At 43.0% G+C, this 20,000-nt stretch overlaps 1 protein-coding gene across 2 annotated transcripts in view; it reads right to left on the bottom strand.

The window, feature by feature from the left end:
- Window positions 1–20,000, bottom strand: part of LOC143298994 (uncharacterized) — a 96,470-nt gene that overhangs the window by 53,505 nt on the left and 22,965 nt on the right. For both annotated transcript variants that reach the window (XM_076612053.1, XM_076612054.1), the window contains exon 3: window positions 4,662–4,851. In XM_076612053.1, the coding sequence (XP_076468168.1) occupies window positions 4,662–4,851 (190 nt within the window). The remainder of the gene's footprint in view (window positions 1–4,661; window positions 4,852–20,000) is intronic.

Genomic DNA, 20,000 nt, shown 5'->3' with positions numbered 1-20,000 from the left:
GCCCCATCCCTGAACAACTTGAAAGGCCCATGGCAATAGGCCGTTCACCGCGGTTTTGCCACTGACGACACAAAGCCGTCTGAACTGAAGGAAATTCATTCACTGGCGGTCTAGATTAACCGACCGACCGACCGACCGACTGACTGACTGACTGACTGGCAAATGCACTTACTGAGTCACCCGATTACCTAAGTATCGACCGACAGAAAGACACTGACTACAATACAACAATCACTATTCACCCAATAAGCCGGCTAGCTCGATGGCTAGCTGACCATCCTTCCATCTGTCTAGCTACCTATCTGATCAACCAACCGGATATTTAGTTAGCGAACTAGCTACTTAGCTTGCTAGTCAACTAGCTAACTAGCCAGCAACCGACACAGATTGAATATGTTTTCTTTCCCGATATCCTTGGAAGCTGTTTTTAAGCAAGCAAGCGAACGTTTAGAATGTATAAGTTTTTTTGTTTATAATTAAAAAGAAAAGAAAAAAAGAACAACAACAAACCCAACAAATTAATTCATAATTGTCAGGTGTTCGTGTGCGTATGTGTGACTGATTAGCACGTACACCGATCTGGTTTGTTAGTGTGTGTTTGTTGTTTTCAGAAGCCAGAGTTACCCATTATTATCATCATCATCATTGCCTCTAATATCGAATCAAGTTCCACAAAGGAAAAGACTTGACGGGTCAACTTCTTCTACCAGCCAACCATCTATCCACCCAACCCATAATTCAACCACCTTACCAATCAAACATACAACCAACCAACCAACTAACCATCCATCCATCCACCCACTCACCCAACCAACCAACCAACCAACCACCCATCATGCTATCCACCCACCCAACGAACCATTCATCTGTCCAACTACCCAGTGAACCATTCATCAACCCAACGAACCAACTCCACCCACCCAATCAACCATCCATCCACCCAATGAACCATCCATCCACACACCCAACGAACCATCCATCTGTCCAACCACCCAGTTAACCATCCATCAACCCAACGAACCAACCATCCATCAACCCTACCGAACCATCCAGTCGAACCAACCCACAAACCGACGGAGTGATGGCATACCAATCACGCACAATACCCAGTCAATGTAACTCCTGGAACACGCATAGCGGGGAGGTGGGGGTGGCGAAGGTTGGTGAGGGAGGGGGGAACACCTGCAACCTTTGCTTGGGTACCATACAAAGAAACAGCCTTTTTTTTCGTTTCTTTCTTTCTTTGTTCTCACTCTTTCTTTGTTGTTCAGGACCTGACAGCTTGAGAGAAGACCACCACCGTTTCGTGGTGGCCCGAAACGGCAACAGGCGCGTGCGCACGAGCGACCTGCTGACGTCATCCAAATCCCAAAATAACGACGGGCTGTCACGTTCCTGGTCTTGTTTCAGCTCGCTTTTTCTTCTTAAACTTTTGTTTTTAACTATATCGCATCAATCTCTTGTCTTGATCAACTAAATAGCGACTAACCCACTTATTTGACACTTAAAAAAAAAAAAAAAAAAAAGTTTCGAAACAGGTGTGCGTCATCATTCCAATATAATCAAAATCCTTTGATGGGTGCGAAGCCTAAAGGTGACAAACGGGGAGGAGGTGGGGGTGGAGGAAGGCATTGATAACCTGAAAGAAGAAGAAGAAGAAGAAGAAGAAGAAGAAGAAGAAGAAATAACTAGGGATAACGAGAGAAAAATAAAGAAAGGAGCAATGAAAATCATTACTGAATGACCTAATCACAAAGGTTGACGCCACCGTCACGAAACCCTGCGCTCACATTTTGTCTGCGTGAACAGAGCACGCCCGGGAAGACTCTCTCTCTATCTCTCTCTGTCACACACACACACACACACACACACACACACACACACACTTAATGAACATATACAAAATGTCATCCTGATATCCTATTTTCAGCTGTACCCGTTCACCTGAATGTCTGATTAAATTCCAGAATCTAACCCTTCAAACAATAACAAACTCTCTCCCTCTCTCTCTCTCTCACACACACACACACACACATACACACTTAATGAATATATACAAAAATGTCATCCTGATATTCTATTTTCAGATGTACGCATTCGCCTGCCTGTGTGATCAAATTTCAGAATCTAACCCATCACACGACAACAAACTCTGTGTGTGTGAGTGTGTGTGTGTGTGTGTGTGTGTGTGTGTGTGTGTGTGTGTGTGTGTGTGTGCTCTGTCCGTGGACTCATAAATAAATAAATTCATTCAAGTCCGTGTTCTCTCTCTCTCTCTCTCTCTCTGCCTCTCTCTGTGCGTTATCTGTCTGTCTGCTTTTTTGGTTGTTTTTTTTCCCCCCCAGTCTTTCTCTGTCTATCTCTTTGTCTCAAACAGTGATGTCGCAAATGAACTGCTACAGTTCTGGTAACATGAGTGGCTGCTTTTGCCCTTTTTTCATATGAGATTACATACAGCCTTCAAGAATACATCGCCCGAGTCGTCTGTGTCGATATAAATTCCCAGACTGCAAATAGAAACGTTCACATTTCCCTCAAACATAGCATCAATCCATCTCCAGACTACAAATCATACGTTCACATTTCCCTCAAACAAAGCATCAATCATCCCCAGACTACAAATCGAAACGTTCACATTTCCCTCCATCAAACATAGCATCAATCCATCCCCAGACTACAAATCATACGTTCACATTTCCCTCAAACAAAGCATCAATTATCCACAGACTACAAATTGAAACGTTCACATTTCCCTCGAACAAAGCATCAATCATCCCCAGACTACAAATCATACGTTCACATTCGAAACGTTCACATTTCCATCAAACAAAGCATCAATCATCCCCAGACTACAAATCGAAACGTTCACATTTCCCTCGATCAAACAAAGCATCAATCATCCCCACACTACAAATCATACGTTCACATTCGAAACGTTCACATTTCCATCAAACAAAGCATCAATCATCCCCAGACTACAAATCATACGTTCACATTTCCATCAAACAAAGCATCAATCATCCCCAGACTACAAATCATACGTTCACATTTCCATCAATCAAACATAGCATCAATCCATCCCCAGACTACAAATCATACGTTCACATTTCCATCAAACAAAGCATCAATCATCCCCACACTACAAATTAATCAAAACGTTCACATTTCCCCCAATCAAAGCATCAATCACAAAAGCCAAGTGAGGCAGCAGCACCACCCAAAGAGATAGTTGTGCACGAAAAGTGGGACACTCTCCTTCAGCTGTTGTATTGCCAGACCCTGAGGCAGCAATACCTGAGCCTTTCTTTAGCATAGCATCGATCCCACCCCTCTCTCTCTCTCTCTCCCTCTCTCTCTCTAGTCTATCTTTTATCATTTCTTTAGCATCGATCCCATCCCCGCCTCCCTCTCTCACACACACACACACACTCTCTCTCTCTTCATTACAACTTTTGTCATTTTTTAACCAACAATGACCAACTGAAAGCATTGTTTACACGTTACTTCTGTAACGGCGACTGCCATTAACATTGCTCACATAGCAAGCTGAAAATAGACACGCTTCTTTGTTGACTTAAACGATTTGCTTTTATATGCATCGTTTTTTTTTTGTTTTTGTTTTTTTGTTTTTTTTCAATTGCAAACCCCCTTTGACATAAATGCCACATAGGCTATTATTTTAAAAAAAAAAATCACTGTCACTGCCCCCTCCCGCCACTCTCTCTCTCTCTCTCTCTCTCTCTCTCAGTAATGTGCTAGGCAGTTGGATCAGCTTGGGACACTCCTGTATTCCAGTCAGGTCAAAAAAAAAAGAGAAAGAAACAGCAACACATAACAGAATGATTATGTGTTTGCTGAGGCTTTTGGGTTTACTGGTTACGTTATATTACTTAAACGTTGTTGGATCCATGGACTAATGTGTCCGTGGTCAGATCTAGTGTGTGTTGTACATAATGCATGCGGTCCTGAACGATTAAATACAACATCCACAACAAACAAACAATATAACTGTGAAGAATTGCACTTCCATTTATGGGTGTATCTATAACAATGAAAAAAGGGCGTAATTAAACACATAAAACAAAGCGTGCGTACTTCCATCTTGTGTTTGAATATGATTTTTCAATCATTTCTATCATTTCTACTTTTCTATGTGCTAAATACCCAGGGAGGGAGAGAGAGGGAGGATGACATACAGAAGCAGAGGCGCAGAGACAGACAGACAGACACACACACACACACACACAAATCACCATTCCCAACAACACACAAGATAACAAGTACTGCACACACAAAAAATATCAAAAACAAAACATACACAAAACAACAACTACACACACACATACACACACACATACCACACACAACAACAACAAACACACACACACACACAAATCACCATTCCCAACAACACACAAGATAACAAGTACTGCACACACAAAAATATCAAAAACAAAACATACACAAAACAACAACTACACACACACATACACACACACACACGCACACACATACCACACACAACAACAACACACACACACACACACACACACACAAAAACAACAACAAAACAAAACACACACACACACACACACACACACACACACACACACACACACACACACACACACACACGCACACCAATCCAAACCAAAACTCACCCTCCATCGTCATCGTCCTCCTCGTCGTCGTCTCCCAGGCGGGTGGAGTGGAGGGCGGTGGTGGACTTGGCCTTGACGGCCACCACGCTCACCTGCTCGCAGTCCTTGCCCTTGCGCTTGCCCTTGCCGAACAGCTTGCGTACCGCCTCCAGGGGTTTGAACCTCCGCTTCCGCCCGTCCCCCTTCAGCTCTGCACCACGCAAGAACGTGCACGCACACACACACACGCACACACACACGCACGCGTGTGCGCACCCATACACACACACACACAGACACACACACACAACGTACGTACACGCACACACAGACACACACAATGAGAGGAGAGATATATACACGTGCGTCTTCTCAGTGTATACCTTTATCGTCGTAGTCGTCTTCGCCGTCGTCATTATTGTTACTGTTGCTGCTGCTGCTACTACTAGTCTGGTCTGGTCTTAAAACCCACCTCTTCCCAAAATAGCCTCCCTTCCCTGCCTCTTCCTTGTCTTCAGTTTTTCCAGTTCTAGAATTATGCATAGGCGTGAATCACTGGTGCGAAAGCGCTTTGATGTGTCTCTGCACAACATTCAGTGCTATATAAATATAATAATTAATACTAGTATTACTACCACTACTACTACTACTACTACTTCACACAACAAGAGGTGACATTGACGTGTACCTGTATTGTCAATGTCTTTTTGTACATTTCTGTGATTGTTGCTGTTGTTGTTTTTCTTATCATCATCATCATTATTATTATCATTATTGTTGCTGTCGTTGCTGCTGTTGCTGTTATTATCTTTATCATCATAAATAACTGGTTCATTGCTTGGTTGATTAACTGATTAATTTTATTAACTGGTTGGTTAACAGGTTTGCCAATTGATGGATTGGTTACTTTATTTATTCATCAACTGTTTATTACTATTATTATTATTATGATTTATCCTTTAGACCGTTAATTGTTAATAATATGCAAAATGTTCTTAAACATGTCAATGTAATTTTGTGATCTCTTTGAACGCTTCGACATGTGCATGACTGATTGATTAAATGATATGGATACTTATATAGCGCCTATCCTCGGTCGGAGACCAAGCTGTAAGTGCTTTACAAACACGGGGTCATTTACACAACAGGCTGTCTACCTGGGTAGAGCCGTCTGACGGCTGCCATCGGGCGCTCATCAATCGTTTCCTGTGCCATTCAATCAGATTTCAGGCACGCACACATACACACTCAGAACGCATGAACTGGGTTCGCATTATGAGCTGCACGACCACGAGGTAATTTCTCTTGGAAGATACGAAAGTTGATTTATTGATCATTCCATTTCTCGTAGTTTATCGAGACCACGTGATGTGTGAGACGCGCGTGGGCAGATCCAGCTTATCATGTGACCAAAGGCCGCCATTGCTGACACTTCTTAATGATCTTCCTTGAACCCCTTAAAATCCATACCATCTCATGTCATATGTTGATCGATTTATATGCTAGTTTCCATTGGACTGGTGGGCACCGATCTACATAATTACATAACTTTTAACGGGTTATTATATTTTTAATTTTTTTAATTTTTCTTTTAAATTCATTTGTGTGTGTGTGTGTGTGTGTGTGTGCGTGCGTGCGTGCGTGCGTACGTGCGCGCGCGCGCGTGTTTGTGTGTATGTGTTGTGTTGTGCTGTTTTGTTTTGTTAAGAGAATACATAGTTTCAGTTTGTTTCAGATTGTTTCAGTTTCAAGAAGGATCAAATAGACAGAGACAACAGACAGATAAGATGGTGAAAAAGAAAAATAAGACAAAGAATGGGAACTAACATTATCATTAACATGAATTACCTCCAGATTTATTTTTCCAGAGACCACACTAAATGTTTCTTTCTTCTTTTTTTCTTTCACCCCTTCTTTTCCATCTCTAAATTCCAGTGATACACACTTCACTTATCCATTGCCCAACACTCAGCTTCTATCACAGATTAGCATAAGTTTACAGCTGGGCCAACAGCAAAGTGAGAGCTGTATTATCAATGGTTTATCCACTGCAATGGGAAAACATTTACAGCTTTGTCTTTTGTGAAGGACTATGACTCTGAGTTAGGAGGTAAAATTGCAATGGCTCTTACTGCTGCAACCACTGGGGGCTAGTTGACCTTTGGGAACCATCCCAACGTCGACTGTCCTAAAAAACCATCTTGGCCGACAAACTGGGGATATAATTCGGGCAAAACACTCTCCACAAATCAAATTCTAGCCGGTTGAATTGCTTGGTTCTAACTTTTTGACAGTTACACGTGACTAAAGGTCTACGTTCACTGAACAACGCCATTGTTCAGTTCCATACTACACACAGTTAGTAGCGGGTTACGACCATACTAGGCTCTTCCGTCCGAGCAATGCAATTGGCTCCAGGTAGTCGGGACAGCAGTTACCTCCTCTGCTGTTCTGATGGTCATAGTCGAACACGACTATCATACATCCATTATCCCTTACCGTCCCCTCCTTCCCTCCATTATCGCTTCTTTCTTTTCTTCCTTTCTTTCTGTATCCTCTTTCTGTCTTTGTCAGAACCGTGAGAGTTCAGTTGCAGACTTGCAGAGCACGGACGATGACGACAACGACAATGACAACGAAGAAGGAGAAGAAGAAGCTGAAGAAGAGCAAGAACAAGAAGAGGAAGAAAAAGAAAGAAAGAAAGAATGATGACAGATCGTAATTTTCGGATCAGCTGCTACGCCCGCACCGACCGCTAATGTAACCCCGCAAGGGAACCTTCACCGCACGTCAGATTGACGGACTAAGTAATGATCTATCTATCCAATCAACGACGTATCTCTGTCTCTCTCTGTCTCTCTCTGTCTTGCTCTGTCTCTCTCATTACACACACACACACATATATATATACATATATGTTCATGCTCGTATATCGTCACATGGTTGGAAGCCACACACCATCAGCCTGACCCACCGATTGATTAATCAAATTCCTAACGAATACCTTCCACGCCGAAAGAAAAGTTATAAATTTTTTTTTTTTAAACCCTAAATAAAGCAACTACTAACAAAATAAAATAAAATAAAAACCAAGGCCGACGGATTAGGGATCATCGATGATGACGTCAACATTCTTTTCTCTCCCCCCCCCCCCAAGCCCCCTCCAAACACGCACATACGTGTGCGCGCTCGAGCACAGACATACATACACAAACGTGCATACATACACACTGACACACACACACACACACACACTCACTCACACACATGCACACTCTCCCTCATACACACACACTTGACACACGCACACACGCGTTTACACATGTTCGCGCGCATACGTATGTACACGCGCAGACACGTCACAGACACACACCTCCCCCCGCACCCCCTCCCCCCCAAACCCCCCTGAACACATACACACACACGCGCGCGGCATTCTGATCAATAATTGTACATGTACATGTAGGTTGTCAAAACACGACAGTTGTTATTATTGATCGAAGGCTACTGTATTTATACTACCAGTAGCACTGCTGCTATTTCGCTGGTTACATATACTGCTAGTTACTCCGACTGCTACGCGTATACTGCAAGTAGCACTGTTCCTATTTTGATGGCTATATAGTCATACTGCTAGCTACTCCCTGTGCTACATATATACTCCAAGCACGCACACACACACACACACACACACACACACACAAACACACACCCTCTCTTTATGTATATCTCACATTCGCATACTTTTTCTCACGCGCACATACAAACCCACATCCACACCCACACACACAATCTCTCCCTCCCTCTCTCTCTCCCCTACACACACAACGGAAACTAGAACAGTAAAAATGAAATGAAATAAAATAAAATGAAAAAGAAAAGAAAAGAAAAGAAACGACACAAATCTAAGAACAGGCATGCTGCAAATACTACAAGTTAAATCTAATTAGAGATGAAATGGACAAATACTAATACTAATAACATTAATAATAATAACAATGATAATGATAAATAAAAATAAACAAAATAAACACATAACCAGTCGTACACAACTCACTCGCAGCGGTACATGACAACCAGAAGTTAATACTATATTCTCTCTCTCTCTCTCTCTGTGTGTGTGTGTGTGTGTGTGTGTGTGTGTGTGTGTGTGTGTGTGTGTGTGTGTGTGTGTGCCTTCGTGCGTGTGTGTATGTGTGTGTGAGACAAACTCGGAGGGAGAGAGAGCGAGCGAGAGGAGAGAGGCAAAGAGACACAGACATGCATACAGACAGATACAGACACAGAATGAGCGTCGGCTGATGTATTCATGAAATATCACAAAATCGTTAACTGAATCAAACGAATTCGGAATAAAAACTGAGCAAAACAAGTTTAGCTCTTCTAAATAAATCATGTGTGTGACCGTGCAAACACACACACATTTAATCTCCCTCCCCCCAAAAAACAAACAAAAACAACAACAAAAAAACAGCACATACACAAAAATACACAGATATACACATCCATAGTTACACAGACACGGACATATGCATATGCACATATACCCTCACAGACACACACACACAAACATACACACGCGCGCTTGCTTGCTTTCACAAATCTAGTCATGGTCAAAAAACAAGCACCCGGTCCACCATCGTTCAAAACGAAAAAAAGACTTCACCGTCCTCAGTAACCCCGAGACAGCTTGAATCAGTGATCGAGTCGTGTCGCCTGATTAACCCTGCTCAAGATGAAGAACCGAAAATGGGACCCCCCTCCGCCCCACCCACACCTCCTCTACCCCCCTTCACATCGTTCCCTTCCACATCCACATCCCACACTCCTACCTCGGAGGCCTGAACCCTTGCAGTTGTCTGGGCCTCAAACAACATGAGCCCAACACCCTTCATAATGATATTAATAAAATAATGATAAAAAATAATCATGATGATAATGATGATAATAATACTGATGATGATGATGAATGATGACGACGATGATGCAAACTGACGCTCGCATCCCGAATTGGTAGCTCGTGGCGTTTACAATCAAAGTTGTGCGTACACAAATATACATGCATTCAAGTACAACACACTGTGATACACAATCGAGAATGCACCTACACACACGCGCGCAAGCATACACACACACATGCACGCACACACACACGCACGACGCACGCACGCACGCACACACACACACACGCACGCACGCACACACGTACACACACATACACACACACACGCATGCACGCACGCACGCACACACACACACACACACACGTTCAAGAAGCACACTAGTCAAGATGGTAGGCTGAACGGAAGATGTCTGTTTCTGAAAGACTTTAAACAGAACTGGGGAACCCCTAAAGCTGAACAACAGGCAGACAGAACTGATGGGGAGGAGGTGGCAGTATGGTTATGGCGCTCCTCTGCCAAATACAGTCCCTGAGTTTCTGGGTTCAAATCCCGCTCTCGCCCTTTCTCCCAAGTTTGACAAGAAAATCAAACTGAGTGTCCAGTCATCCGGACGAAACGATGAACCGAGAACCCGTGTGCAGCACGCACTTGGTGCGCTGGAAATGAACCCATGGCAACAAAAGAGCTGTCCTATGGTAAAATTATGCGGACGAAATCCACTCTGATAGGTACACACAAATATAATATATACATGCACCAAAGACCTGACAAGCGCGTTGGGTTATGCTGCTGTCAGGCATCTGCCTAGCTGATGTGGTGTCGCGTATATGTATTTGCTCGAATGCAGTGACGTCTCCTAGAGAAACTGAAACTGGAAACTGAAGATGTGCATTTTGAAAGACTTTTTAAGCTGAGCTGGGGTATGATCAAAGACGACACTGCAATAAACTTGTCCATAAACAATGCTGCAGAGTTACAAGGAATTCGAGTTTCAAAGTTTTATATTTGGCAATATCTACATTTCTCTCCCCCTCCCACCTCCATCCACTCCTCAAGGTCACAGGCGGAGTGAACGTCCGCGCCTTGCTGTGAACACTACAGTCTGTCGGGTAGCATATGGTAATCCTTACCCCGGCGGGGGGGAAGGGGTGGGGTGGTGGGGGGGGATATAGTGATTTTCTTGTGGGTTTTTATGTCAGAAATAATAATTTACCTGTCTGCCAAGTTTGAATTACGGTTTAAATGCAGGAGGAGGGTTAATATAGGCCAGTTTCCCTTCTTTGAGCCCTATAAATAACTTTTGGGAGTATATGTGCTTGAAACGGCACTACATCCACGTCATTCATCACACAATTAATTTCTTTATGTCAACAGAAAGAAATTAGAATGAGCTATTCCACTACTGACATTAAATTGGATCAGTGCCGTAATAGCTTGTCACGTGATCAAATACTTCCGGAGTACTGAACATGCTCAAACGCCAGCAACCTGATTACTGTATGAAGGATTTCTGTATCAGTGTGAGGTATCTGCTGACATAATTAGGCACTATATTAGAATAGATTCGTGTTATGATATGTACTATTGCATTTGATCAGTCTAATTTCTATGGTTTATGTCCCAGCCGACCGCAACGGCCACAATGTCAGTGAAGCGAGGTGTGTTTTCTTTTTTTCCAATCCATTTTTATGAATGAAATCACGCCGAGTCAATCTTAAAGGGGTTTTCTGTGGTTTGAATGCAGTGGGAGTATACATATATTGGTCGCTTTTCCTTCTCAAAACTATATAGATGAAGTCTGGGGTATACCTGGCTGCAACGCCACAGTCCCAGAATAATGAACATAATTCATTTTCTTTGAGTTCAACATAAGAAGCATGGACACACCAATTCTGCATCATTCACAACAAAACCAACTTCGAGACAGACATAAGAGACCGAACAAAGCAAGGCTCAGACCCAGAAATACCAAATTTGATGTTTTCACAAAACCCGTAAAAAGTTTTAAGGTTACACAAAGTTTGCAATGACACTGGATGATGCATTGTATTATTTAACTTTAAAGATGCCAGACATGTTCCTAAATGCAAACAGTGAAACACTGACATGAGGACAGAAAGCCTAAGAGAAGGAGGATACCACAGCCGGACCAACTCCCAGGAAAAAGACAACTTGCACTGAAAGCTTTTTTTCCCCCAAGAGATTGCTGCATAATGTGTGACAAAGCCAGGAAATGGAACCTAGTTTCTAGACCATAGCTCTCAAATGGGGAAAAGTGTGGCAAAATTGTTGAAATTCAATCAGAGAGGCAGCTTCTCTGACCGAGGGTATTGTGATAGTCTAAATACATGACAGATCTTGTGGCACGGGAAGCACACTGCCACAAAATCTTTCGGAAGGAATTTGAGGCGTGTGGACAGACATGGAAGAGGAGAAATCATTCACAACAAGAAAGCCCACTGGGAGGATTTTAACCATGTGTGCGAGTAAATGGAAAAGAGCGTCAATGGCGAAGACGATGTTGAGCGTGTATCAATGTTGAGAGACGTATGCATTCAGGAGAAACACCCACTGTTTCAAATCTAAACTACAGGACTGACCATTCTGGGTGCACAATAGGATTTGCAGCTCCAAATCACTTGAGGGAGTTACTGTACTCATCAGACACATACAGGCCGGACAATTACAAATGCTTTTGTTGCTTCTGCAACAGAGATAAAAAGCTGGAAGAGGCAGCCCTCACTCTCCGCTGTCTCCTTCAGAGTGACAGAGAAGCTCAAGTGAGTCATTGCCCCCAGCAATGGCGTCTTTTTTGACTGAATATCAAAAGGCTCTTGGTTCTGCAAAGGACTGTATGGAATGTGTTCTAACTGGAAAGAAGAATGTCCATGAAAAGAAATACAGAATCACTACCTGTTTCGCAAGACACGTGTTATGCTTTCACAAGTGGAAATGCCAAAGCACATCGTTCTGAGCACTGCGATCCGCCATTTAACAGGAAGTGCTGAACTTGTCAGCATTCATATTTTGAATCACTTTGGCCACTGTATGTCTCAGTTATTTCTTTAAACTTGAAACTGCAGTCTGATAAAATGGACTTCAAAGTAAGAGCTTGCTGCCAGAAACTCTCTCTTCCGATAATGTGATTCCTCACCCCGGCGGAGACAATATTGACTGACAGGAAACAGGTTTAGGATCTGGCACAACACATTCAACACATAGCACTGTCATTTTAAGAAATGGCAAGAAACTACGAAAACCAGGCCCAGACACCGGTACTCAGTGACGCATATCCTTCATCGACACACCGACCTAGCCTTCAGTATTAGCCACCAGAGCTTCAGCCATGTTTCACAAACGATCAGGTAAAGCCCATACTCAAAATAGTTGACACTCATGTCTCCATTTAACTCACCACAGATGACGCAAATATCTCCAGACTCGTGCAGATTCTGATCAGATACAGTTCTTCTGTGAGCACCCCATTACAGATTGCCACGTTGGGTGTCACTCACTGGAACGAATCTGACAAATGTGCAGGAGTAGTCACGTTGACTGCGTGCATCCTGTTCTTCATCCTGTCACCGACAGTATAACACTGCAACACGTTCTGCAGGTGTCACTGAACGCAACAAGACAACTGGGTCAGGTGCATGCCTTTATCAGGTTTGACTTTTACAGTTGCAAAGAAAGCACTGACGGCCATTTGGCAAAATGAACAGTCTCATGAGAATGCAGTATGTCTTGGTGCGTTTCACTTCACTGTTCTCTTGGTACTCTCAGAAACCTCATGAGAGGAACAGGCTTTAGAGACATCATCGCTCAGTTGGACATCTGCACCAAGGGCTCCACTGAAGCCTTTGTGGCCGGGAAACACAACGACCAAGTATTCAGAGCCCACCGCAGTGTTGTAAGCATCTGTGACAGTTTCTCAAAGACTCACCAAGTGCAAAGGAACTCACCGAGGACGCAAATGGGCATCTTAAAGTCCCCCAAAATGGAGCAAAAACTACAAAAGTATACCATTAAAATATGCGAAGCACAAGAAAAAGGTTCTTGTGGCAAGAAATGAAAGACGGCACAGTTTGGTAGTGCACATGAACAACTCAGTGATATCTTCTGTAATTCGAAAGGAATGATTAGAGTTGGTTTTGTGATGAACTCTAAACTGTCCGCTATTTGTGTTGGCCACACCTTTCGCAACTGCCAAACATTGTCTGGATTCTTAGACCGCAGGTAGTTATGGACAGAAAAACTGACTAAACTTTTAAGCAGATATTGTGAAAAATCATCCTGCTGATGTAAGTGCGGTGTATGGACACAAAAACCATTAATAATGACGTTTTGTTTACCAAATAAAACGTTGTTGCAAATTGAGTTCGGATCAGTAATAGAACGCCTGTAACGCTCGGGTACATTTTAGCAGGTCATTCTTGATAGCAGAAGGCTATGTGAAGCTCTTCAAACCCAATCTTAGTAAAATAGGACACTTCACTGATAACAACATACCACTTTTCTTGATGACACCTTTCGCGACAGTACAAAACTGCCTTATTTAACCATACCCAGGTATATTCATACCGTAATTCATTTTGGGCAGACAGGATATATTTAGATGGCAAATTGATCAAACTTTCGGGAAATCATAAAGAACACCCCCCCCCTCCCCATTCTCCCCCGTCGGGGCAAGAGGGGGGTTATGGTCATCTGAAGGACTACTACTCAATCCGTCTTGAGGGGAAAACAAGTGGACATTGTGTCACTTTCAATGAGGCGTCGAAGCGCGTGGACTGATCCATGGATACAGACCGGGGGGTGGGGGAGGGGAGGGGGGGGGGGTTGCACAAGCGAACTGAGTAGCGCTAAGTTTGCTTATCGTTAAGATCGTTCCTGACTCCAACGGTAAACTCCATATACTTAGAAACATTCGTTAATAACTCTTAGCAAGTCCAGCGCTGCCAAGATCGCCTCGTGCAACACGGCCCTGCTCTAAACCCGATCAACGTGACCCTTCCCCCTGGTCAGGCCTGTACAGCAGTCTACCGAAACGGTGCAGGTGCCAGTTGCATTGCTTGGTTCTAACTTTTTGACAATTGCACGTGACTAAATGCCTACGTTGACCGAAATACGCCACTGATCAGTTCCATACTACACGCAGTTAGTAGCGGGTTACGAGCATACTAGGCTCTTCCGTCCGAGCAATGCAACTGGCTCCAGGAGAGAGAAGGAAGCGGTGGGGGTGGGATGGGGTGGTGGAGGATTTGGACAAAAAAACAGGCAGACAATGTCAATAATAAACCTTCGTGCCGTCAACAAACACACACACACACGCGCGCATCGAAAAAAAACAACTATTAAACAGTGAAATTATTATCATATTTCTTTTATAATCTACTACTAAAACAATATTAAAAACAGAGAGAAGGTAAGTGGGTGGACGGCATTTTGGACAACGAAACAGGCAGAAAATGACAAGAAACACACAATGGGCCGCCAATGTTCACTGAAGACCTGGGATAAAGCGTTTCTTCTTTGTTTTGTTTTTGTTTTTATTATTTTATCTTATCTATTTTGTACCAAAATAAAACAACACTTAAATAAAATCATTTATCTAAAACAAAACAAAAAAAACAAAACAACAACAAAAAACCCACACAGGTGGACTCACCATAGCCTTCAGCTCTCAGACCAAACATGCTGCTGCTGCTGCTGCTGCTGAAATGACTGCCACCACCACCACCACCACTAACACCAACAGCCACTGCTCCAGAGCACGAAGAAGAAGAGAACGAGGAAGCATTTCCACCCGGACCAGCGCAGGCACCACCGCCACCGCCGCCGCCGCTCTCGCCACTGCGCAGCGCCACCATCATGGGAACATCCGACCCGGACACGTTCTTCCTCCTACCCCGCATCCTCATCAAAGTTTCATCTCCTCCTCCTTCCCCTCAACCCCTACCTGCTGCTCTATCCCCCCCGCCTCCTCCTCTCTCTTTCTTCTCTGATGCCGAATTACCTACCACCTCTCTCTTTATCTGTTACGGGTCCGGAAGACACTTTCTTATCGATTTTTCACAGGGGGGCGTCTCTTTCCTTCCCTTCCAAGCAACTCAATTAAGGAGAGGTGGGTGGGTTTTCTTTTGTTGTTGTTGTTGTTGTTTATTTTGTTTTGTTTCGTCAACCGTCTACCATTCCTTTTTTCCTCCCTTGGGGGGTGAGTGGGGGGTGGGTTGTTGTCTCTTGAGGAGATTTAAAAGTTGGTTTCCTCCAACGCCGTATTGTGTTCTGTAGGTTTATTTCAGGTCTTCCAGGTTTTTTAAAATATTTTTTTAATTTTTATTTTTTAATGTGTGTGTGGGATGGTTGCCCTTAGGGAGATGTAAAGTTGGTTCCCTCCCCTCACGATGAAATGAATTTCGTTATTTTATTTAAAGTCATCCAGATTTTTTTCTTTTGGTGGGTGGGGGTGGGGGGAAGGGGGAGGAGGGGTTGTTTTTTTCTTCAGGGACATGTAAACTTATTTCCTCCCCTTGCGACGATTCGTATTTTGTCATTCTTGCATGTTTTCGTTTTGGGGGTATGTGGGTGGTTCCTCTTCAGAAAAGATGTAAAGTTGGTTTTCCCATCACAATGAACTGGGTTGAACTTGTGTATTTTGGGGGGTAAAGTCTTCCAATCTTTTTTTCTCTTATTTATTCTTGTATAATTTGAATATATACATATACAATTATTCATTTATTTATATTAAATAGAATAATAGGGTTCCTCTTTAGGGAGATGCAAAGTTGGACCTCCCCTCCCCACCGATTTGTATTCTGCGGGTTCATTCAAAGGTCTGCTGTTGACTGTCAAGCGTTTGTCGTGTGGATGTGGGGAGAGTGGGCGAGATTCCTTTGGAAAGTTCTTTCAAGAATGTGGAAACACTCGGTTTTTTGTTGGTGTTTTTCGTAAAGTTTTCGCCCTCTTTTTGAGGTCAACACTGATTGCAATCAATCCTGTTATCCCCCGATTTTTTAAAAAGTGCAGAAACACTCGTTTTTTTGTTTTTCTTTCTGTTTCATACGATTTGTGAAGTCATAGCTACTGCAATCAATTCAAGAAGTTCCCCAGTTCTTTCAAGAAACACTCGTGTTTGGCTTTTCTGTTCACTCTCTTTTAGACAGTTTATAAAATCAACATTCTTTCAAGAACTGTATGTGCACCTTCCAGTCTGCATGAAGTCAGCACTGACTGAAATCAATCCATTCCTCGGTTCTCTCAAGAACGCACTGTGTACTCTTTGTCCTTTTTGTTTTTCCAGACGGCCTGACGAACCAACACTGCTTAAAAATAGATTTAAAAAATAATAAAAAATCAAGGGCAAGGCGTTGGTTGGGAGACAATGTCAACAACTACAAAATTAAGTTCCTAAGAAAAAACAAAACACCGTTCAAAACGAAAGACAAAGCGTTGGGAAAAGGCAGTCAAAGACAAGGCGACGTTCTTGAGAGGAAAAAAAAAACAAAAAACAAAAAAAACAACAACACTGATCAAAACATAACTCAGAACACGTGCGGGTGAGAGGTGTCAACAACAAAGCCACTATCTGGAGGAATCAAACTGCTTCAAGGGAAATCCACACAGTGATAAAACACAATCTTGTATAATGTGCAAACTTCCCCTCAAAGGCGTTAGCACATTATCAAAGACAGCTGGGATAACTCGGAAACTAAAATGAAATAAACAAACACAGTAACCGACGACGAAATATCATAATCACCATCATCATCAACAACAACAACAAACAACCAATCAGTCTCTTGCTGGATACTCTGGAGTCACACACGTCCGGGTCACACAAGCTCATACGATAAACATCGCATCTCTGGGGTGAAGAAAACGAACCCTGTTCTTCTGTTTAACTACACACTTCGGTTGAGATTCAAACAAGAACCGTGTCACATGAAGCTGTCACAACTAAATCGAACAAAAACGAAAAAAAAAGATTTTTTTTTCTCTCATTGACTTGAAACATCAGTTGAGTTTGAAAAACGCCCGGATCATATGAACTAATGAAGTCATGCCATCAAAATCTCTTCTCTCTCTCTGTCTCTCTCTTTCACTTGAAGAAACTCCAGTTTAGTTTCAAAAACACGAATGGCGTCTCATGAAGTCATCACAACTATAAAATCGTATCAGAACTCATCATCAATTTCCTCTCTGACTGCAACACATCTGCTGAGTTTTGAAACATGTCTGGGTCATAATATAGGATCGTCGGAGTCAAAAGCAGGTAACACCAGCACACACACACACACACACACACACACACACATATATATATACGTGTGTGTGTGTGTGTGTGTGTGTGTATTCATATATACTCACACGCGCACGCACGAACACACACACACACACACACACACACACACAGGTGCAGCCGTCATCCACTCACTATGAGAACACAGCGGAAACCAAACCCCTCTTACTGCTGTCCGAACAAATTTATCCACATGGCGATTTTTTTCCCTCCCATTTTCCTGAACTTGCAAGTCACAACGATGTGTGTGTGTGTGTGTGTGTGTGTGTGTGAACACTACACAAAACTGTTCCCTGGCGCCACAATGGGTTCGAACCGCCAGGCCATAAAGATAAAAATCCTTTCTTTTCTTTTTTTTTTTAATCTTGTCTTCTCATCACCGTGACTTTTGTCTACACGTTGCAACCTAGAATAGCATGAGTCGCGACAGAGGAGGGGGGTATGGGTAGGCATCGGCGATGGGGAGGGGGAAGGGGGGGCGGAGGAAGAGATAGAGGGGGTGGGAAAAAGGAGAAGGAAGGAATTTGTTTAATGTCCCGTCATACACACTGGTGATTGCAGATTTTTGTTGTTGTTGTTGTTGTTTTGGAGGGGGTGGGGGGGTTGTTGTAAAAGAATTATTTTTTCACATATGAATGTTAAAAAGTATGAGAGGGGGTTGAATGGTGAGTTGAGGGAAACCGGGAAGAAGGAGGGTGGAATCAGAGACAACATGTAAGTACAATTAAAGAAAGTTACTTTAAGGGCTTCGTTAAAAAGAAGTCGTTAATCTCACAAGAGAAACGAATGATAATGAACGAAAAAAAGTTAAAAACATCAACGTTCCAAGTGACTTGTGACGACACATATCCGTGCAGGTAAGGCTTCATCAAATCACAGTCAAAAAGTATATTCTTTATTGTCAAATCATTGAAACAAGATTTAATGCACTTGACATTTGGGCAATATTTTATCCACAAGGAACCACATAATAGTCATTTTTTTCTTTTCTTTTTTTTCTAATAGTCTGCGCTTCAAACCAAAATCTAAGAAAGTTCACTTAGGGGCTTTTGAGTTGAAAGGAGCCACTCATAAAACTAAAAGTCTCTTTCCTCTCTTCTAGCATATTAACTCATTTCCTTGTATGACAATGAGCAATATACTTTTATACTACCTGTGAAATTCTTTGTTCTCCCTTTTACAGCTCTTTCTGCTTGGTCGTTATAACGAAATGGGAAAGATGACAGAAATAAGAAAAGAAAACCTGAGCAGAGAATGAGCAAGAGAAAGACACACAGAGAGAAAGGGGGGGGGGGGAGAGAAAAGACTGAGAGAGGGAGGAAATATTGTGAGAGGGGTAAAGAGAGATTAAGCGAGCGAAAGATTCAAAGAGAGACTGAGCGAGAGAGAGAGAGAGGGGGGGGGGGGGGCTGGGGGGGGGGGGGAGGGGGGGGGGGGGGAGAGGACGGTGGTAGAGACAGAGAATGAGAGAGGAAAGATCGAGTGAGAGACGGAGACAGAGAGAGGCAGAAGAGACTGAGAGAGTTTGAGAGAGAGCGAGTAAAACGAGTGAGAAAGACAGAGTGAAACAGACAGACGGACAGAGAAAGAGAAACAAAAGGGAGGGAAAGAGCGAATTTGTGAAACTGTATTTGGACACTAAACCAGTCTTGAGCCTAAAAACGAGCGAGACAGAAAGTGAGACAGACAGACAGACAGGCAGAGACAGACAATAAACAAACAAAAACGAAAAAACAAACTACACCGACGCCGAAAAAAACAACAACAAAAAACAACAACAAAAACAACAAACAAAAACAACAAACAAAAACAAAACGTTGCTGCCTGGAATAGTGAAAGTCGCTCTAGAGGAACGTATAGGGATAAGGTAGAAGCGATCCTTAGCGAGGTTTCTTGGGGGTGGGTGGGGGTGGGGGGGTGGGGGGGGTGAAGACTTGACAAACGACCGACGTAGAAAAAGCCACGACACATATGAAATGCACACACACACACACACACACACTGAGGGACGCCGGTTTTCGCGAAATAACGAAACTCAATAAAATAAAAAAAATAAAAAAATCAACCAATTCCCCGTTACCCCCACCCCCAAAAAGAGGGAGAAAAACGGCCCAACACAAAATGTATGGGATTTCACTTTGTGCACACACACACACG

This window comes from Babylonia areolata, chromosome 24, assembly GCF_041734735.1.
Source record: "Babylonia areolata isolate BAREFJ2019XMU chromosome 24, ASM4173473v1, whole genome shotgun sequence".
In the NCBI taxonomy this organism is placed as follows: Eukaryota; Metazoa; Mollusca; class Gastropoda; order Neogastropoda; family Buccinidae; genus Babylonia; species Babylonia areolata.
The sequence above is the reverse complement of the archived record's forward strand: the minus strand, read 5'-3'. Positions and strand labels throughout refer to the sequence as shown.